Below are 23,004 nucleotides of genomic sequence, written 5' to 3'. Positions count from 1 at the left end.
GGCCAACATTTGCCTTAGGCAATCACCGTTCAGCAACCATCAGAGAAGGTCCGACAAGCTGATCCAGATGATGTCTGCTGTGTCTATGGTGATTCTGTCAGACTGTTGTGCAGTTAGGGGACAAGATGACTACCAGGAATGACCTCATTCCTACTCCACTGGATGTCGAGGAGAAAGGTTCTACCATGGCCATCAGTTCAAACCTGGGTGTCAAGGAGTATGAAGGAGGCTTTTATAGACGACCATATGCTACTTGCACATGGTTTTGAGAACTACAATGAGGATGTTTCATTTGTTAGGATAGGCAATGACTGTTTGTCCATGGGAGCCTCCTGTCTGATCTACCCTCAGTGTCCCTTCACCAAGACCAACAGACCTAAGCTAAGCCTATTCTTTTCAGGACCTATTCTCAGTCCTGACCATGGCATTCCCTCACTCAGCTGGCTCCCTATTCCTTGGCCTACATAGTGGCCCTTTGCTCCAGGTTTTGCCTGTAATTACCATAGGAAATCTCTTCATGTTGGAAAAGAGACTTGTTTTATCTCCTATGGGAACTGCAAATTGCTAGTGGATCCATAAAATGTTGGAAAGAAGGGAAGAATTGGCATTTTTTTTATTGTGGTTAGCAGGGTACTGCAGAGGTCTAAGTTTTAGATGTGGGGAAACGTCATTCAATTACCTGCATGACTAAAATTTAGATTTTATTCAGGCTCTATGTAACCACAGTAAGGAAATATACTTTTTAAAGGGAGGCAAAGTGTGGCCAGATAGCTCCCTTCATGGAGAATCTAGTCATTAAACAGCAGCCCGGACAATCTCTTAAACAGTAAATATTTAACTGCTTCTCTGCTTATAACACTTACATGTCTTCCTTTAACACTTAGATAAAATCTAAGCTCCCTCCGATGATCTGTGATGCTATCCACTTGGTCACTGCTGCCTCCTCTGCAACTCGGGCTTATGCCACGCTCTCCCTTAGTTATTCAACTCCAATTACAAAGCTTCATTTGGCTCAGGCCTGATTAGCTCTTGCAGTTCTTTCTGCCTGAAATCGCCTTCTTGTGACTGGCTCATCTCTGAGATTGAATCTTGGCATCTTAGGCATTCTTCCCAGCCCCATCTTTCTATCACATTGCTCTAGTTTATTTTCTTCATACTCCTACCATTACTTTATTTTATCTTTTTTATTTATCTGTTTACAAGAATGGAATCTTCATGGAAGCGGGGACCTTATTTGGCTTGTCTATTGATAGAACTCCAATATCTAGCACAGTGCCTGGCAGACAGTAGGCACTCAATAATGTGATGATGGAAATAGACAAAGCAAGGTCTGAGAGAGAAGGCCAAGTGACAATGGAAGCAGAGATTGGAGAGATGCACTTTAAAAATGGCGGAAGGAGCCATGAGCCAGGAATATAGGCAGCCAAGTAAAAGCCAATGACAATGAGTCTGCAAAAGGAATCAGCCCAGTTGACATCTTGACTCTAGCTCAGTGAAACTAACTTCAGAATTATGGCCTCCAAAACGTTAAGAGAATAAATTCATGTTGTTTTATGATACCAAGTATGTGGTAATTTGTTACAGCAGCAATAGAAGACTAATGCTGATTATGAATGAATGGAACTGATGATGAGACCTAAAGAGAAATAGTTAGGTATGCACTATTTTCATTCATAGCCTGGGTCAATATGTCATTGCTCATCTTTCCTGCAATGTGGAATTATGAAAGATGAAACCTCAGACCCTATAACATGAAGAGAAAAAACAAATTCTGGCAGCTTTTCTACTGTGTGTCTTGAGGAGATTAAAAATGGAATACAGTGGAACACAGGAGAGGAAACCTACATAAATGGCTCTAAATGTTAAACATAACAATTATATTGGAGACATTGCAATGTGCCTACATTGTGTAGGCACAGCACCCACACAAACCGGTCCCGGCAGCTGACATCTGTAGTGCAAGAAATGGCTACCTACAGGAGAATAGTGAGTCTAAAACAGATGATGTTAGGCCTTTCTTTCCTAAACAAAGATATCGTCTTATCATCTCCCAATACACAGCACACATTTTCTTTTCCGTTTTTTTTGTTTTTTGTTTTTTGAGATGGAGTCTTGCTTTGTCACCAGGCTGGAGTGCAGTGGCATGACCTTGGCTCACTCCCTCCGGGTGCAAGTGATTCTCCTGCCTTGGCCTCCCGAGTAGCTGGGACTACGGGCACGCCCCACCACATCCAGCTAATTTTTGTATTTTTACTAGAGATGGGGTTTCATCATGTTGGTCAGGATGGTCTTGATCTCTTGACCTCGTGATCCGCTTGCCTGGGCCTCTCAAAGTGATGGGATTACAGCGTGAGCCACAGCTCCCAGCCTCTTTTGCATTTTTCATAAGGCAAAACTTGAAAATGAGCAGCAATCTATTCATTCTCTCTCTTAGAAAATTTACAGTGACCTGCTTGCAAATAATACAAGGGAAGTATCCCAGAAGAGGCTCTTGGTTCATTAAAATAATCAGCATATTCCAATATGCATTCATCCCTGAAATAATAACAATTCACTTTCAATAAATTAATTATGGTTTTAATGAGCAAAATTTACATTTATATTTCTGCCTTAAGATCTTCATGGGAGGCAGCATCCTCCTCGCCCAGACAGTTCCACTGAAGCAAAGCCTTTTTCAGAGTAGACCTGCAGGTGTTGATGGATATGTGAACACTCTGCTATTTCAGAAATGGAAAAGCAAGGTGATGTCGGGAGCCAGACAGCCTGGGATGGAAACTGAGCTCTGCCACTTTCTAATTTTGTACCACGGACAAATTATTTAACGTTTCTGTCACCTGTAAATGAGAGATATAATAGTACCTACCCCAAAGGAAGAAGGCTAAATGACCTAATACCACTAAAGCTATTAGAAGAGTGTGGCTGGCATGTAAATAACAATTGTTACGAGTAACAGTAACAGTCATCCACATCTGAGACAGGGGAGATGAGAGAGCAGAGAAGAGAGATACTTATGCAGTCTTCACATGCATACACCACTAATAGCTCTTGAAAAGCATAAACACAGCTTCTTTTAGCTCCTTCTCAATTCCACCTGGAACCTTAGACAGAGAGTAGATACTTTTAATCAATGCTGTATAACCTGGATTGGCCAGAATGCTCAGGGGACCAGGTGTGTTATGGTTAATTGAATTTTCTGCTTGATTGAGAGTAAAGCAGCAAATGCTTTTGGTTCGAATCTCTTGGCCGAAAATCTTTCGAAAATATACTAATCCTTTAATTTGCTTTAGCCACATTCACTGAACAGATTTTCTTTTGAAGAGGGAGGGACATCATTTGAAGACCATCCTTCTCCACTGCAGTTTTCATCCTGTAACCCTTGAGGTATGGAGGAATCACAATGAAGTAACTAAATATTAGCTGTGACCTGACCTCATCCATTTAATCCACATTTCTGAGAGTCTACCATGTGCCTGGCACTGGGAAGCATTTCTTATTTCTTCCTGATTCTCCCCTTTCCCCATTTCCTTCCTGGCTAGTGGAGTGTTCAGAAGAGACTGGAGATTAATGAAGTTTTGGGATAATTACTAACTTGAGAGGTTTAAAGAGTAAGTGACTTTTACTTAATATGGAACTTGTTTTACTTTATATTTCTGCCTTAAGATCTTCATGGGAGGCAGCATCCTCCTCGCCCAGACAGTTCCACTGAAGCAAAGCCTTTTTCAGAGTAGACCTGCAGGTGTTGATGGATATGTGAACACTCTGCATATGGAGTATGGAACTTGTTTTTTTCTGGCAGTCTGAGGTCTGCCTTATCTATGTCAATAGATGGTGGAAAACTGACCTTTGGTCACCCTACTTGGCTTCTTCAGTTTTTCAAAACTGTAAAGAAAGTTCAATTTGCTCCACCCGTTTTTACTATGGTGCTTGTATTAGTCTGTTTTCACACTGCTAATAATGACATACCTAAGACTGAGTGATTTATAAAGAAAAAGAGGTTTGATAGATTCACAGTTTTACATGGTTAGTGGGGGCCTCACAATCATGGCAGAAGGCAAGAAGGAGAAAGTCACATCTTACATGGATGGTGGCCAGCAAAGAGAGAACTTGTGCAGGGAACTCCTCTTTATAAAACCATAAGATCTTGTGAGACTTACTCACTATCATGAGAACAGCATGGGAAAGACCCACCCTCATGATTCAAATACCTCCCACTGGGTCCCTCCCATGACCCATGGGAATTGTGGGAGCTGCAATTCAAGATGAGATTTGGGTGGGGAGAGAGCCAAACCATATCAGTGCCATATTACTGTATGTATATATATTACATAGTACTATATACGAATGGATAGTTTGTAATCCACTTATAAGTATAGAAATATTTTGGCCAAACATTCTAGGCTACTAAGATTATAGTTTATAGTTTAAAATATTTAAATAAATTTTGTATGTGTCTGCAGAATATTCAGTAATATAAATTTATGACCCAAAGTTATCTGCCTCTCTCAACTGCTATTTTCCCAGAAAGTTTTGCCCTAAACTTTTTACTATATTCTGTCAGCTTTAGAGAAAGAAACTATAATAGAAAACACCCTGATTGCTTGGAAAATCCCTTAGATTTTAAATGAAAATTTTCCCTGAGTCTTAAATTTCTCTCTAGTTAGCAGCAAAAATATCATGTATTATTGATGGGATTAAGAATTTAAATTTTTTAAAGTCTCTTTTAATTTGCTGCACAGTTAAGTTGTACTTTATAATTGAATCTAATGATTTCATTGCAAGTGTCTGGAAATATTGGGTGATAAAGAGGGTGTGTCCTATCGTCCCAGATACAACACTATTTTCTCATGGCTGCCTTCTCTGTGATCATATAGCATTTTTAAACCCCCTTTCAGCATTTATCATAGTTAGCTTTATTATAATTAGTTGTGTATTGGTCTCTCTGCTCTCTCCTTAATCATGAACTTGTTGAGGGCAGGGACTAGATTGTGTTTTACACATCTTGCCATTTCCCTCATGTGCCTAGATGCTCAATTAACATTTGCTGAATTATTGAAGAGTTCAGGCCAAAAATAATTAAAAAGTCAAAAGTGAATCATAGCAGAAGATATCTACCCAAATCCTGTAAGTGGAAAAATTTCATATAACTTCAATTTAACCTCAGATTCAAAGATGTGACAGCACATCTCAAGGAAAAAGGTCCAGGGACCTAAAATAGATTATGTTAGTTCTCCAGATGATCAAAAGTAAGAAAATTCATCAAAATACACATCTTTCTTATAAGCTTTTAGGCCTGAAATTGGGAACTATTCCACTGAAGTGACCAAGTAAAGGTGACCTTTCATATGAGAAAATGTAAAAAATGAAAAATGAGGAAAGAAGAAAAAAAGACACAAGAGAATACAAGATGATATAGATTAACAATAGTTTATCCAAGGAGTACTGCCTATTAGGAAAACACACGCTTGTTAGATTTTCAAGTGCACACAAAGTGGGTGGGACACAATAAAGGCCTCCACTGGGGGTTCCCGGAGAAGGCCAGCTTCCAGAGGAGGCCCCATCTGCAGGGTGCCTACAACTGCTAAATGCAGAGCAGATTCAGAAACATTTCTGTGTTTCAGTGAAAGGTTAAGGGGGCTGGATTGATCTTGCAAGGAAGGCTCCAGCCTGTGGAGATCAGGCTGGGGGCCGTGAGGATGAGATGCAAAGAGAGGCATCCAATAAACTATGGGAGAGACTATGCCACTTTTTGAGTATGGAGATGACAAGTCTGCTCTACCCTCTGGTGATCTCTCAGGTATTCCTCCTGAAAATAAAGGTTCAGCTTTTACACTGTTGGTGGGAGTGTAAACTAGTTCAACCATTGTGGAAGACAATGTGGCGATTCCTCAAGGATCTAGAACTAGAAATACCATTTGACCCAGCCATCCCATTACTGGGCATATACCCAAAGGATTATAAATCATGCTGCTATAAAGACACATGCACACGTATGTTTATTGCGGCACTATTCACAATAGCAAAGACTTGGAACCAACCCAAATGTCCATCAATGATAGACTGGATTAAGAAAATGTGGCACATATAAACCATAGAATATTATGCAGCCATAAAAAAGGGTGAGTTCATGTCCTTTATAGGGGCATGGATGAAGCTGGAAACCATCATTCTGAGCAAACTATCGCAAGGACAGAAAACCAAACACTGCATGTTCTCACTCATAGGTGGGAACTGAACAGTAAGAACACATGGACACAGGGTGGGGAACATCACACACTGGGGCCAGCCGGGGGGTGGGGGAGGGGGGGAAGGATAGCATTAGGAGATACACCTAATGTAAATGACGAGTTAACGGGTGCAGCACACCAACATGGCACATGTATACATATATAACAAACCTGCACGTTGTACACATGTACCCTGGAACTTAAAGTAAAATAAAAAAAAAAGAAAAGAAAAGAAAAGAAAGGTTCATTTGTTCTCTTAGCTTGAAGGCCTTGAAGGTCCAACAGAATATATTTTTAGATGTTTACCTGGGGTTGGAAGTGCAGTTTTGAGCTCCTCGTAAGAAGACCAAGAAATCTTATTTCTCCTTAAAAAAAAATTAATCCTTGAGTCCTTAGCATCTATTACAGTACTCGCACTACAGTGGATACTTACATGATTTTTTTTAATGCATCAATCTTCCATAAAGGGGCATAGTTTATATGATATCAGCCTTATTAGCATGTTGCCTTAACTCTTTGTGCCAGCCAGCTGTATTCTTTTCAGAAAATTAACAAATCTACTTTTGTGCATGCTGCTCACCTGCAGACCCAGGGCTTAGCAGATTTTCAGGGATGAAGACATATGCGAGGAGGAATGGTGCCTTCCCCGCAGGTGTTCCAGTCCCTTTACCCCAACATTTTTCTTGATTGCTTTTCAACATCTCCGTTTCTCCAAGAACCTAATTCTCTTCATTGGTATCCTTTTATACAGCATGAAAACAGGTAGTATGTAGTCATTCATTCAACTAAAATAATACTTTTCCAATTCATTAAGGAATGGTTATCAGATGCTCATAAGGGGATGTAGCAGGGTATTACCAGACACTGTTAAGCCTATATACATATTATCTATCTATGTAACTATGTCACACACAAAGACACACACACATACAGGCACACTCATGGTCACAGCATTAAAGGTATTCTCACAAACAGGAATACTTTCAGACAGCTAAGTTTCTTCATACCAGAAGCATGCCCTCAGGATGTCACAAAGTAATAAAATAAAGCCTCCTACTCCTCAGCTAGTCTATGCTTGAAACTGTTTCTCATATTCCTTCAAATGAAAAAAAATTTCTTTCCTGTGTCATCTGATTATAAGGCAATGTATAAATGAATGTGTAAACAGAATCATAAACATGTCTACATAGTTGCATATGTTTTCAAATGCCCTAGAAAAGTTGTAAAAACATACTACATATTTTGGGTTTAATCTGTGATATTTGGAGATCTTCCTCAAATTTCCTGTGTCAATTGGCATGATTTTAGTAAAATGTGTTTCTCCTGCTCAGAGGCAAAATCTTTCAGTATATCTTTGAGAACTTAAATTCCCATGTTGGTTCACACATCATATTAGTTTATTATGTCACAATTAAAAAAAATTTCTTTGAATTGAGGCACAGTCAAGCTTATGTGAGCAAGAGCAGTATGGACCAAGGTAATTGATATCTGTAGGTGGTTATTTCAAACTGATCAATGAGGATTGCACAACTAGCTTCAGTAGAGTGTGCTTATTCCTCTGAATATTTTTCATTCAATGGGATGAATTGGTCACTGATGATATTAGGCATCCATTTTTACCTTAAGTTGTATACACACTTGAGGCAGTGAATATTTTAGCATAATGTCAGTTTTCTTGGCATTGGATTTTTGTTTGCTGGTGAAATGAGTTATATTTCCTCAAGAATTAAGTGCCCATTTCTTAACATTTTGTAAAATGTTCTGGTTTCATTTACTACCTTTCTCGGTAAGGCTTTACCTCTCTGTCCATCCTTTGAAATAATTGGTGAGGTAAATCTATAATTATTGGGAACAGAATTGATTATCAAAAGTAGGAAAATTATTATGCCAAGTTTTTAAGTTGCCGTGTGAAAATATCCTATATAGAAACATACTCAATTTGCGTTTAATATTGTCAAAAGCAGTGAACTTTTTTTTAATATTGAAGCATTTTGTTAAAGCTATGATCTTGTTTTTCCAAAGTGGAATATCTAATGGTCACTGCAGGTTTTTTCAATATGCATTCATTTATGTGACCATTACAAAATGCAGCTCTAAAATTTAAAAGTCCAACTAGCAAATTATCCTCTTTTGACTTTCTTGTTACATCCACTATAACCAGATTAAAAACATATGAATTACACCATATATTATCTTGACTCTGTGTTTTTTTTAAAAAACAAAGTCAACCCACTAAAATATCCTTTGATGCTCATTCAGCTAAAATCTTACTTTTTTAAGGTGCATTATTTGATCTGAAAATATCTTTAAATGCCTAGAATATATATATTTTTAGCACCTGAAACTTTCTTTGGCAATCACAGCCTCTATTAGAGACTGTGAAACATTTTAGGATTATTGAACAAATATCAATTATGTCTATGTCCTCAGTGTCAATCTAGATTGGAAATGTGCCATCTTTTACATCTTCACTAATAGAATTTTTAGTTAGCTGTTGATGCTGTCAATAATAGAGTCCACTATTATTTCAAAAAATGATTAGTCTAAGCAATTCCTCATCTACTCATTTGTTCTTTACTTTAAAAAACTGGTGCATACTATTATAATCAAGGTAATTTTTAAGGAGTCCACCATACTTTCAAAAATAAGCAAGAATGTTTGGCAAGATATTTTAATAGATAGTTATTCTTTTCCTACTGATTATTAAAATGTCAGTTTTTGAAATTATCTAAATAACTTATTCAAAATTTAATACTGTTTTATACTTTTAAGTCAACCAGGACTTTATGGAATATCTTCTCTTTACTGAGATGTAAGAAAATGAAACAAGTTACAATCTATGCTTCAAGAGAATTAGGACTTAGACATGAAGAAAAGACATGTAATTGCAGGACAGTATAGATTAGAAATATTTTACAAGATAAAGGCTCTAATGTAATTGTGATGTGGACTCCTAATTACAGACTTGGAGTTTAGTCCTATTGCCTCCTTGAAAGAGTAGCTTGATGGGATCTGATACATCACAAATGGCTGTTGCCATTTTTCATGGTCTTCCATTTACACTAGTTTTTTATGCCTGCCCCCAAAATACAATCAGCACCATGAATGCTGACTGAATCAGCTCAAAATACAGCACAAAAATATCCTCATTTGACAAAGAATAAGCCAAGGACAGTGTGTCTCATCCATACAACCAAATTCAATTTTCCCTAAAAAGACGTATCTTCCATTTTAAAAGGTTATAATAAATGGTACTTAAAAATAATTTCAACTGATTAAATTTAAGTCAATGAAAGGGGATGGGGACACATGCCCAGTTTGAAAACAACAACAAACAACCGCTCTCTGGGCCCCCAGCATTTTCATTTCCCTGTGAAGTGGATGAAATTTCATTCACTTTAAGGCTGTGTCTCTCAGGATCTGGTTCAGCCACAGGGAAACAAGTGTTGATAGCCCTGATGGACTGGCCACTATGCTTCAATGATTCATTTCCACTGTCCTACTGCCAGTTACAAATAACCTCATATTTCTTGACACCATTTCACAGCCCAGGGAAAGTCTTATATCTCTAAATGCTATAGCTTTGTCTACCATTGATTTAGTCTATTCTGCTCTTAGTTCCATTGTAGCAATTATTCACTTGAAAAATAAAATTAAAATCAGTACGGTTTTATAGTTGTTCATTCATTCATCCATTATTCAGCAACTACTTATTGAGTGACTATTCTGTGAAACATAATGTATTAGATCCTGAGAGAAACAGAAAAATGATTACAATGTCATCCTCACCCCAAGGAAATGGTGAGGTAGTAAGGGAGAGAAGGCATGTTTGTAAATACAAACATCTACAATTCCATGCAGAAAAATAACAACAATAATAATCACAATGTGTGTCTATTATGTGCCAAGCACAGTTCTAGGTACTTTAAGTATTTCATGTTACGTAAATTTTACAGGAACTCTGAAGGGCTGGATATTTTTATCCTTTTTTTCTTCTTCAAATGATCAAGATCAGAAAGTTTTCTCAAAACATGCACCACCACACAGCTAGTACAGGGAAGAGCCAGGCTTCAAACCCAACAGTTTGATACTCATGTTCATTCTCTTTCAAAGAAAGATGAAGAAAAATAGTAAGTTCACTATTTATTGGCTATCTCTGTGCCTGGCACTATTCTGAATGCTTCACTTCAGAGTCTTATTTAATTCTCACAATATTGCTATGATGTTATATACCCATTTTGTAGGTAAAGAAACTGAAAATTACCACAATCAAGCAACTTGACCCAGGATAGGTAATGGAAGAATTCTCTTCCAACTTAGGTAGTTTGGGAAGGTATAATGGAGAAAGCGAGGTTTCACTGAATTTCCATTCATTTGGACCAACCTAGACAGGAGAAAAGCATTCCAGACAGAGGAAATGGTACTAGAAATGGCACAGTGATTGGAAAGTGCTAATCACAAAAAGTATGAACATTCCAGATTGGCTGAGTATAGGGGTCATATTGGTCAGGGGTGGAAATTATGATTAGAAAGGTTAAAGTCAGATATGTTAGGACAAAGAGTTTGAACTGTATGCAGTAGGCAATAGAGAGCCACTGAAAGTTTGAGAGAGAGGAATGACTTTGATCAAAGCAATTATCACTGGTTCAGTCATCTCCAACCTGTCATAATTTAATAATCTCTGCTTCAAGAAATCATAACTTCACAAATTATCTATGTAAGTTTCTCCAAGGACATGAATACTTATATCTTTCATCTAAACAGCCCATTGTTGTTACTGTTGTTTAATACGGTTGAGGGGGCTTTTCCATGACCTGTTGGAGAAGCAGGCTTCTGTGCCACTTCTGTGCACAGCCCAAACAACTTCAGCCTCTCTAACTCTCAATACGAGATGCTAACAAAGGACACAAACCAGAAAGAGGCAGGAATTTGTGCCTGGGAAAGGGGTCAGATTCCTTGGGACAGCAATCTGAATTTCCTTCAGATGCACTGTAAGGTCATTAAGTAATTATAGTCCAGGGCAAAGGCAGGTAGCTGGGAAAGAGTGGAATGGGAAGAAAAGGACATTTTCATCCCATTTCCTCCAAAGACTGGATTCCAAATATTAGCAGATCGGAGTTGCCACCCCCTTAATGTAATACATAGAATGGAAATGCAAATGTGAGAATTTTGTGAATTTAATGACCATGGTTACAAGTGTTTTCTGCAGTCACACGCCCTGTGGACTTGGAGAGGCTGGCAGTCACCCACACCATTTGTGTCCCTTCTCCCTGAATGTGTTTCCAGGGCTGCCAAGAACTGGCTGCAGCCAGCACCCCCCACACTACTGTGCTGCCATCTCATGCCAAGCTCACTATGCTTGAGGAGCAACTTCCAACCGGTGATCAATAAAAAATGAGGAGAAGCTTTTTGAATGGAAGTATCTGGCATGACTCCCAGCTGGGCAAAGTCTCCGCTCAACTTGGCCTCCTTCATCATAACAGGATCCAATTCGGCAACTTTCACAGATGGTGTGTCTCAGAGTACTCTAGGGTCCCAAAGGCTACTGTATGGGTTATCTGGGGTTTTAATTCCCAAAGCAGGTCAGAAAATAACAGTCAGCACCTAGACTGAACCAGCGCATGCTTCATAAACATTGCTCTTAATTTTCACAACAATCTGAAAGACAGGTTTCTCATTTAACACATGAGACTTGAAGCAGATAAGATTGTTCATGCAGAGTCATCTTTAACCCACTCCTGGGGGCCTTGTAATCTTTCCATTTGGCCATGCACCTCTCTGGGGCCATCACCTACATTAGTTGGTCCCAAACATGGCTATAAATGACAATCACTTGAGAAATAATTTCAAAATACATATCCTTAGGTTTAACTACAGACTTACTAAAATATCTGTAGTATATTTCTATTATATCTATCTATCTAAAATATGGTTTCTCAACCTTGGCACAAGTCATGTCGTGAGTCAGATAATTCTTTGTTGCAGGGGGCTGTCCTATGTGGTATAGGATGCTGAGAAAGATGCTTGAGTTCTAAGATTCCAGTAGCACTTCCCCCATAGTATGGTAGCTAAAAATGTTCTCAGACATTGTCAAATACCCACTGGGGTCAGAATCACCCAAAGTTGAGAAGCACTGATGTAAAAAGCTGTCCAGGAAATGCAGAAAAAGCATATTCAAAGTTTGGAGTTTGTAAATCACAGGCCTAGGTTAGTATTTCTATGTGAAGGATACGGGGCGGGTGGCGGCTGGGTGGTGATGGGGAAGAAGATTCCAGAAGACAATAGATTGAGCATCCTTTCAAATCATATACAGTTTGCCAACCTATGTGAACATTAACTAACCTTGGCCTGTCATGAAAGCTTCCCAAAGCAGGATATAACAAATGTTCAAACAAGGAAAGAAGATGAGAGACTTACAAATTCTTTTAAAATATTTGATTTACAGAAGTTTGATATATCCACAGTTTTCAGAGAGCACTTTCAGCAAACTAAGATTACTAGTATATTATCCAGCCCCAAACCGGTCTACAGAAAATATTCTGGGTTCACTAAACTTTTATTTACACAAATTTTTTCTTCTAAAGAACTTAGAAGTTAAAAAGCATTTTATCCAAACAAAATGTAGGAAACTGGGGCCTTTAAGTATTATTATTACCATTTTATTTCATGGTACTAAAAAGAGAAACAATAAGAATACATCCTCAAAAGTGACTTATCCGATGCCACGAAAACAAATAAAACAGAAGCTCTCATTCCTAAATTCTAATCACCAAACAGCCTTCTACCTACTTACAGTCCCCCAAAGCTTTCATAGAAAATGCTTTTCTCAAATTCTGCTACTGCTGTATTTAATCCCCATTAAAGTAAATTTATCTGTATAGGTTGAGCATCCCAAATCTGAAAATCCAAAATCTGAAACTTTTTGAGGGCTGACATGACACTCAAAGGAAATGCTCATTGGAACATTCCTGATTTTAGATTTTCAGATTTGGAATGCTCAACTGGTAAACATAATGCAAATATGCCAAAATAAAAAAAAAATCAAAGTCTGAAACACTTCTGGTTCCAAGCATTTTGGATAAGGGATATTCAACCTGTATCTCCCAGGTACAGCTCTGGTATCTCTGATTGGCATAAAATCCAGTGAATTACAAAAAAATTGTGGATTATATTGAATATCTATTTCTATATTTAATACGTTTATATTACAACCAAATATCCTGGATCAGCGAAATTTAAAATTTCATTCCACATTTTTATCAGGTCAGATACTCTAAACATTTCTGTGGAATCATTCTAGGTAATTCAGTATAATTCCTTTTCAGAATGTATTCCAACAGCCCTGCAACTACATACAATAAAGTAATACATCACTCCAGGGTACATGAATTCTTTAAAAATATTTAAAATTATTTAAAACAATTTGTAAAGAGCTGGTATACTTTATAGAAGTTTGCCTAAATGACTGTTGGAAAGCATGCCAGTCAAGTGATTCATTTTATGTATTAATCCAGCTCGGCTGACAAGCAGTTGCTAATACAGCACTTCTAACATTGATTCAAGTCCCATAAAAGGATTTTGGCTCATAAAAAATGCTGGCATGGCATTAGGATGTAGGTGTTTCCATCTCTGGTCTATAGAAATACAGTAATGTGCCAAGTTTTGTTGGTGACCGCAAGCATTTCTGAGAAGATAGGTGTTACAGAGATCAAATAAATGTATAGCTATTAAAGCTACCTTCACCCCCCACTGTGTCTAAATCCCTAATTTCTCTAAATCAGAGGGAAATTTTGAAAAATGGCCCCCAAATAAAGAGTAGTGTGGGCGTATGGCTACTATGCCATTGTGTTTATGTTTTCTCTCTATATATTTTTAATTCTCATTCTAGGAAAGATGGATATTTTTACTTTTACACGAGCATCAATAGTAATCACAGGGATACAGAAAGATCTCTTTTCATTCACTGAGTTGGTTAGTACTATGAAAAACAGAAATCTGATAGCTTCTTTCTGTCAGCATAAAATGAGAACATGACCTTGTCCTGAGAAACACCACCTAGTAAGATTTTTCATAACTTCCATGCAGTGATGATCTAATAAGGATCTAAAAGTAATTAACTGGATCTTTTTTAGCCAACCAAAGCCTTATTCAAATACACATTTTTATCAGCATTCTAAGGGAGCCATAAATTGGGGTATTTTGAAAAACTGGGATCTAATCCAGCCCATGATCTGATCAGGGTTCAGTAGTAATAATAAATTGGGACTATTAAAACTGGGAATCATTCCAACATTTTATTTTACCCAAACCACAGGACCTAGAAAATTCCACTGCAAAAGATAGGGATATTCAGTGACGAGTAAAACCATGCTGAATTAATCATGTGTATGTAATCATGCCAAAACATGGGTGTTTTCAACAGTTTAAATAGTGCCAAAGTTATTAAGTTCAGTAAATAATTAATTATTGAGAATCGCTTGGCAAATTAAAGAAATCAACCTTCTGGTTTCTTTAATACATCCTTTTTTGAGTGTACAATAATGACAAAATACTATCAATTCACTTGTTGCTGTATATATTTAGGAGCGTTACATGTGTGTAGATTACAACCAAAATATTAATTCCAGAATGTAATACTTTCCTTTTCCTTCTTCAACTCTAATAAGCATCTTCATTTTTCAATATGAACAAATGTTGGATAAACTCTAGCCTTATTCTGGTTTTCATTTCAATTTCCAGTAACATAAAAATCCTCCATAATTAAATAAAATGCTGAGAGGTTGGGAATAGATTTTCACCCACTTGAATTCTCAAACTATAAATGGTTTCTGAATGTTTTTATATCTCTAAGATGCATTTCGTTTATGTGGGGAACTTGCAGCTGCATAATTAAATCTTTGTTTGCCAAATATCAAAAACACATGTATTGATTTAAACTAAAGGGAACAGGCCACAAGCAGCTCAGCTGATAAGGCAAGAGAGAAGTCTCTGCAGTTCTTGGAAGGCTTCCCAAAAGGAAAGAAAACTAAGAACCTTGAATTCAGACACTGAAACCGATTAACTTTCCTAAATCTTAGCTTCACTCTCACTTAGACATTCCGTTCAGGCTAGTTGTTGAAAACAAGAGCCATATGTTTTCATACTTTTCAATGCTGAAGCTGAAGAGGTTGGCTCTTTTTTTTCTCCCATCTCCTCATGTATCCTGCTAAGATTCTAGTAAGATCTACGAAAGCAATGTTTAATTAATACAACAAATGAGCTTCCTGCAAAATAAACTCTGACATGGTATAAGAGTAATGGAAGATTTTGGAGTATATAACTCATGTTATTAAAATTTTCTTTTCAATTTTAGGAGAAAACTTCATTTACTGAAGTTTTATTTCAGGGTCAGTAATATGGGACTTCAATGGAAGACAGTCTTTGGTGTCAGTGGAGATATTTTTCCCAGGATAGTAATACTAAATTAATGATGAGGAGGGGGACATATTTTTCTTTTAACCAATCTCCACTGGATTTTTGAGACGGTATTAAGAATACAAGTATTTAGTTTGGTATTTTACATGTCCAAGATTCTGATTAATTTCATACTTTGTAAAAGGTTACAAACTTAGGTCTTAGAATTAAATAACAACAATTTATACTTACTGACATATTAAGACAATCTCTTGCTTTCAGCTCAGGATGCTAATTTACATAATCTGAATGTGTGAAAAATGCTAATTTAATTTAGTTTGAAAAATGCTGGAAGAAATCATCTTTGAATAAAACACTGGGTTCATATCTCTAGCAATGAATATGGGCCTTTGGAGCTAATCTTTTATTATGGCTAATCTCACTGAAGCATGAACAAAATGATGAGTTTATTTAATGCAGGGCTTCATTGCAATAGACTGTTAGACTTGTAACAGGAGGGGACACATCATAAACTCAGAAATCTCTTACATGAGATTAAGAAAATCCTACCACACAATCTTGAGCAAGAAACTTGGGCTTATACACTCAGGTAACAATGGTGTATGCACTACCATAAACCAATGCCATGACAAGTTCAATAATTATTGCTCTAGAAAAGTAAAAGTAAATGCTTCCATACTTAAGATATTTAGATATTTCTCATACTGGAATATCTGGAAAGAACCCTAGAGATCATCTAAGGACAAAGTAGCATTTAAGATACACTAGAAGGCCAGGTGCAGTGGCTTACACCTGTAATCCCAGCACTTTGGGAGGCCGAGGCAGGCGGATCACAGTTTCAAGAGATTGAGACCATTCTGGCCAACATGATGAAACCCCATCTCTACCAAAAATACAAAAATTAGCTGGGCGTGGTAGCGCATGCCTGCAGTCCCAGCTACTTGGGAGGGTGAGGCAGAAGAATTGCTTGAACCTGGGAGGTGCAGGTTGCAGTGAGCCGAGTTCATGCTACTGCATTCCAGCCTGGTGACAGAGCGAGACTCTGTCTTTAAAAAAAAAAAAAAAAAAAGATACACAAGAAGATTTTAGGTGCTATGTGGCCTAATGTACTTAATTAGATAAGCTAACTTACATGGCTATGTATTTTTATAATATTTATTTGATTATGTATAAATATAATTAAGACAATAAAGGAAATAGATCAGTGACTGAAATTTATACAACTCTGATCTAGTCCAATATTTACATGATGAACTAATGCTTTCTAAATGTAATCATTTCATTAGCTTCTTATTCAACAGTTTCAGTATCAACAAACTCACTGCCTCATACTGCACCCTAATTTTAAGGACTTTTCCCTTCCATTAAGCTGAAAACTACCTCTCTTAAAATAATGCCCCATTAGTATCTTCAAGAGACAAATACATAAATAAGAAAATAAATATTAAAGTAAATAATTTGTTTTCAATAAAGTAAATAAATGAATGGATGAATAAGCAAATAAACTGATAAAGTAGAACAGAACAAAATGGATGCTACAAAACTGATCTAATCTCTCTTCTACGTGACAGTTCTTCAAGCATGAGAAATCCACAAAGTCTTGACTCTGTAAGCTGTGTATTCTCAGGTCTTTCAACATTTTTAATAAGACTTGGATTTAGTACCCGCATTATCTGTGTGAGAGAGAGGCATAGGATATTCCAGGTGTGATCTGAGCAGTGTAAAATTAGAATTATTGTTGCTTCCTTTATTTTGTACATGAACTTCCAGTAATGTAGCTTAGGACCAGATTAAGTTTTTGGCAGGCATATTCACATGTTGACTCATGCTAAACTTATGCTCAACTAAAACCATCAGGCAAAATTTTCATATATTTGGTATTAAATCAAACCTTCCACATCCTGTGTATGTGTAGTTCATTTTTGGACCTAAATGCAAGACTTTACGTTTATTTCCATTAACTTTCTTTATGTTTAATTCAGTCCATTGTTCCTGCTGATTCTGTCATCGGACATATCATCAACCCGTGAAGTTTTGTGGCATCCACAATCTGATCAAGAAGTCGCCATCACTAATGCCGATGCTCAGCAGGCCAAGGTTAAAAATAAATTTTAACGAAACAAATTATTCTTGCAAGCTTAGATTGATGGGATATTCATCAGTAATGTTTGGGTACCATTCTCAAATAGGGTTATATAATCTGATCTAGATTTCTCTGCATTATCCACAGGAAATATGACACAATGCAATTCTGATGTCTAGGAGAGTACCTTGCTCTTTGTGAAGCCTGGATATTATAAAACGGTTTCTCAAACTCTGTACTATTGACATTTTGGGTTGGATGATTCATGTTGTGGGGGAGGGTAGCTGTCCTGTGCATTGGAAGATTTTTAGCTACATTCCTAGCCTCTACCCAGTAAAAGGCAGTAGCTACTCACCTCTCTTCCCAAGTTATGACAATCAAAAATATCTCCAGACATAGCCAAATGCCCTTGTGGTAAAATTGCCCCCTCCCATTGAGAACCACTGTTCTAGACTCTGCATTCCTCTAATCTAATCTAGTAACCCAACTCATCTTTTATGGCTTTTTGGACTTTTTCAATACATGTAGCTATAAATAAACTATCCATATATAGCAGCAAGATGGTTCTGGATCAGGAATTAGATATGTATATAACTTAAAATGAGATATGAAAAATCAGCAAAAAAAAATCAGATGAATGGGGAGAGATAATATAAAACCCTAAAATTTAGAATTGAGGTTAGATTAATCCTAGGGTAAAACAATTACAAGGAAATCAAAACTTCAATAGGAACTATACGATTTAGGAGGTAACTTATAAAGACATTTGTACCTGGATATTCATCCAAATATTATTTGAAACAGTGAAAAATGGAAACAGTCTGGGCATGGTGGCTCCTGCCTGCAAACCCAGCACTTGGGAGGCTGAGGCAGGAGGATCACTTGAGCTCAGGAATTCGAGACCAGCCTGGACAACATAGTGAGAGACCTTGTCTCTATTTTTTTTTTAAAGGAAAGAAAAAAAGGATAAAAATGGGAACAGACTAAATGTTTGACAATGGAAGGTAGATAATTTATCGTATATTGATCTCATAGAATATTAGGCAGTGATCAACATCACATATTTTAAAAACATTAATGACATGGGAAAAATGTTCAACATATAATGCTATGAAAAAAGCAAGATGTTATAGATGCAGGTTTTGGATATCAAGTGTTCAAAGAGAGTTGTCCCTTGATATCCATGCGGGATTAGTTCTAGGACACCCTGTGGATATCAAAATCTGTGAATGATCAACTCCCTGATATAAAATGGAGTAATATTTGCATATAACCTATGTATAACCTCTCATATACTTTAAATCATCTCTAGATTACTGATAATACCTATTACAGTGCCTACACATCACTTCATTTGCATAGCTTCAATGTAGTACTTGGTACAGCAAATTTAAATTTTACTTTTGGGAACTTTGTGAAATTTCTTTTCTAAATATTTTCAATCTGCGGTTGGTTGAATCCACAGATGTGGAACCCATGGATATGGAGCCAACTGTATATGCAGAGAAAAAAGAAATATTAGTAGTGGTTATGGGATTATGGTAGAGTTATGTATGGTTTTAATAGTTTTTATACTTTTTATGTTTCCAAAATTTTCTTAATGAACTGATATTGCTTTTGTAAGTTTTATGTGCATGAGGGGTGCTGGGGGCAAGTGATCCATATTCCCTTAGTTGAGTGAGCACTGGCTAGGGTTTCTAATTTGTTTACAAAAGATTGTACCAGTAAGAAAAGATATTTCAGAGAACGCACATGAAGAACAAGGAAAATATTTGTAGACTGGACCACTCAATCCTTTTGAGAAAAAAATCCTGTGTATCATTTTTCACTAAATAAGAATAGTTTTATGTTATAGACAAATTCTGTTCCTCCAAGTCAGTGGTTCTCAGACTGTAGACTGCTGACGAATCATCTTGGGCTTGTGTATGAAACACAGATTCCTGGGCTCCAACTCCCAAGGTTCTGATTCTGCAAGTCTGGTATGGGGCTCAGGAATCTTCATTTTTAACAAGGTCTTCTAATGATTCATTCTGATGTAGTTGGTCCCTGGACCACATTTTGAGAAACTCAGCTACAAGAAATCATGTGGTTGAATTTGGATTTTTTTTTCCTGCTTCTTCTTTGGATAATTGCCACCTGGATATGTGCTAAAGATAGCTGTCACAGACCTGTAGCAGTGTGCTGGTAAACTAGGTCTTCAGAGAAATTGTGCTATAAATATACTCACCATAGCCAATGTCAAACTGCCAATGGCTTATCAGCCAGCTTACAAAATTCTTGAAAGTTTAACAATTGGTTCCTATAAGCTGGTACAAGCTGGCTCCAATACTTTATGGTATATATTTTATTTAGGTGCATTAAATATTTTGAAAATGAGATATGCTAATGTAAATCTATTATGATACCTATGACAGGATGAGACAAGTAAGCAATAGGATGGCTTGAATCACATCAAAGAAACAAATTTCAAACATATTAGGAGAAAAGCGTAATAGCTTTTATCACTATTTCTTACTTTATTCTATTCTTTTTCATTGCCATATCATGAAGAGTGATACACTCGCTGAGTTCTTTAAGAGTTGTGAATTGGTTTCCCATAGATGATGGAGAGCTAAGGATCAGGACTCCAGGGTTGGGAGCAATGCCAGATGTTCAGCCTCCACCTCCACCATCCGTGGCTCTCAGCCCCTGAGCTGTTGAAATGCCTTTGGTCATTAATTCTATAGCACCCATCCATAAAATCAACTCCTCAACTTCTTCCTCTAGCACATGACTGAGACAATGTTGTCTCTAGGAAACCCCTATCAGATGTGTTTTATGTGTTCATGTGTGGGAACTGGCCTAAGTGGAGGCTAATAGTATAGTTCTTTCACTATTTTGACCAGACATATTTTAAGAAAATTGGATCCGAAGCCTGTACAGCCAGCTGAAGTGAATTTACAGCTCAGCTTTTAAGAACAAGACTCCCTCAGGCACCTGCCTACTAAAGGCAAAACCAGAAAGGAAATGAACTCTTGCTTAAAGACAGCTCATCTCATTTTATGGGTTATCAATTTTCTAGCTGGCACACAGTTCCCCAGCTACTAAGAGTTTTTTTCCCCTGTCCCAAGTAAGTATGAGCTACAAAAAATGTAAAGTCTGCATTCTAGCAAACAGCTCAGTTTCCCAAAGATGAGGCATGGGATGTAACCTCAGTAAGAGAAGTCAAGGGAGCAGCAAAGATCTATGATGTAGGCTCCCCACATAGATGCCTTTGCCAATATATGCATTAAAATCTCAGCCTGGATTACATTTTACATTACAGGATTGTTGAATCTTAGGTTATGACGGAGAATATCTTTCATGTCTTCAGGATAGCTCTGTCAGGTGAATAGTCAACAACAATGTAAAACACTTGATTTCCTTTTAACTGCTCCAGTGACCTTAGAACTCAGCTTATCAACTTCTCAAAAATGAGAAAGGACTAAATAGCTTTTTTTCCTTGCTATTGAAAAAGTCAGCCTTCTCAACGGGAACAGACTACAAAATAGGGGTCAAAGGTTAACAGTAGATTGACTGCTCTGTGCTAGAAAACACAATGAATAGATATGATTTTCTTAGTACACATACTAAAGTAATAAAATCAATACAAGAACGGCCTCTTTAGAAACTATAAGAACTAATGTAACTAATAAGCAAGTGAAAAGTTGTGTAAATCTGAGTACATACATGATGAAGTCAGAATCAAACACTTAAAATTATATGCTGGTTTTGTCATAATCTCAGTCTTTCTCCAAGCTCCATTTAGTTGTGAAGGCAAAGAATTTTCAGGAGAAATATGAATATTCAATTACATGTTTGAAAGTCAGACATTTACACATCCACTTGCGATAAGTGCCAGAGTTAACATCAAAGATATGTGAAGGACCTCTTGTCCAAATGGAACATTAAGCTCCTCAAGCAGGGGAATTCAGCTCTTGCAAACCGGCATTATTCCAGCAAATGAAGCCGGCCCTTTAACAGATGGGCAACATACTCTTCAGCTTGCTGATAGCCTAATAAAAGACAGTGTCTTTTTAAAGAATGAAGGACATTCACTTCTCAAATTACAGGACCCAAACGGATTGTGCAGAATAAAATTAAGAAGGTATACAACAGCCTGACCAAAATTAGAAACAGACTATGGGAACTGGATAGTTCTAAACATCAATATCCAAATGACCTTTCTTTGGAAAAAAAAGACATGGAGAAAATATGCATTTTTGTAGTCAAAACAGGTGGTAGTGTGTTATGGAATTATAGGCACTGATATAGTAAAAACATGAAGCAAATTTCTTCTCAAAATAGAATAAAAATTTCCAGAAAGGGAGGTTCTTTTTGTATTAGACACCTTTCCTTTCAGATCGGTCAACCCCTATACTTCTTAAAATGAAATTTCTCCAGTTGACTGTTGCAATATTTAAATTAAACCCAGACCATAGAGTCAAAGGAAATGAAGGTCTCGGCACTTCTGCTCACCTTTCACGCTCTTCTTTCATTTTCTCCAGCTCTTCTTCTCTCAGGCCACCATGTTTCAGAGTACCTTTCTGCTCAGCCTTTCCACCCTTATCCTCTTTCTTCTTTCCAAATCTAGTGAAACGTGAAGGAGAAGGTTGTTAACAATAATCACATTGTTTTTGCGGTAAAGCTAAGATATTTATGGGATGAGCTCATTAAGTCATACTTCTTTATTCTAAGTCAGTCAAGATCATTTTGCATAAAATGGAACTAATATAAGATAATGAAAGCAGAAAGATAACGCCATTATGAAATTCCCCCTTTTCTCTCTTCTTTTTTTCCTTCCTTCCTTCTTTTCACTCATATTTATCATACATCATGCACAATATCACGTGCTTTTATGGAAGTCTGAGAAAGAAACATCAGCTTGTTTTGTGATTCTGCCATTACTCAGGTTGCTTAGAGGTAAGACTTTCTTTAGTTTTTATTTTTTTTTGAGACAGCATCTCGCCCTGTCGCCCAGACTGGGGTGCAGTGGCGTGATCTTCATTCACTGAAATCTCTGCTACCCGGGGTTCAAGCGATTCTCGTGCCTCAGCCTCCTGAGTAGCTGGGATTACAGGTTCACACCACCACGCCCAGCTAATTTTTGTATTTTTAGTAGAGATGGGGTTTCACCACGTTGGCGAGACTGGTCTTGAACTTCTGGCCCCAAGTGATCTGCCCACCTTGGCTTCCCAAAGTGCTGGGATTATAGATGTAAGCCACTGCCAGGACTTTCTTTAAAATGTGTATGTCAGGTCCTCC

The 23,004-nt window shown here is 37.2% G+C and overlaps 1 protein-coding gene across 11 annotated transcripts in view; it reads right to left on the bottom strand.

Moving 5' to 3' along the window:
- The window catches only part of PARD3B (par-3 family cell polarity regulator beta), a 1,076,689-nt gene that overhangs the window by 197,469 nt on the left and 856,216 nt on the right, over positions 1-23,004 (bottom strand). For all 11 annotated transcript variants that reach the window (XM_024243295.3, XM_024243296.3, XM_024243297.3 and 8 more), the window contains one exon: positions 22,219-22,329. In XM_024243295.3, coding sequence (XP_024099063.2) covers positions 22,219-22,329 — 111 coding nt within the window. The remainder of the gene's footprint in view (positions 1-22,218; positions 22,330-23,004) is intronic.

This window comes from Pongo abelii, chromosome 11, assembly GCF_028885655.2.
Source record: "Pongo abelii isolate AG06213 chromosome 11, NHGRI_mPonAbe1-v2.0_pri, whole genome shotgun sequence".
NCBI lineage: Eukaryota > Metazoa > Chordata > Mammalia > Primates > Hominidae > Pongo > Pongo abelii.
The sequence above is the reverse complement of the archived record's forward strand: the minus strand, read 5'-3'. Positions and strand labels throughout refer to the sequence as shown.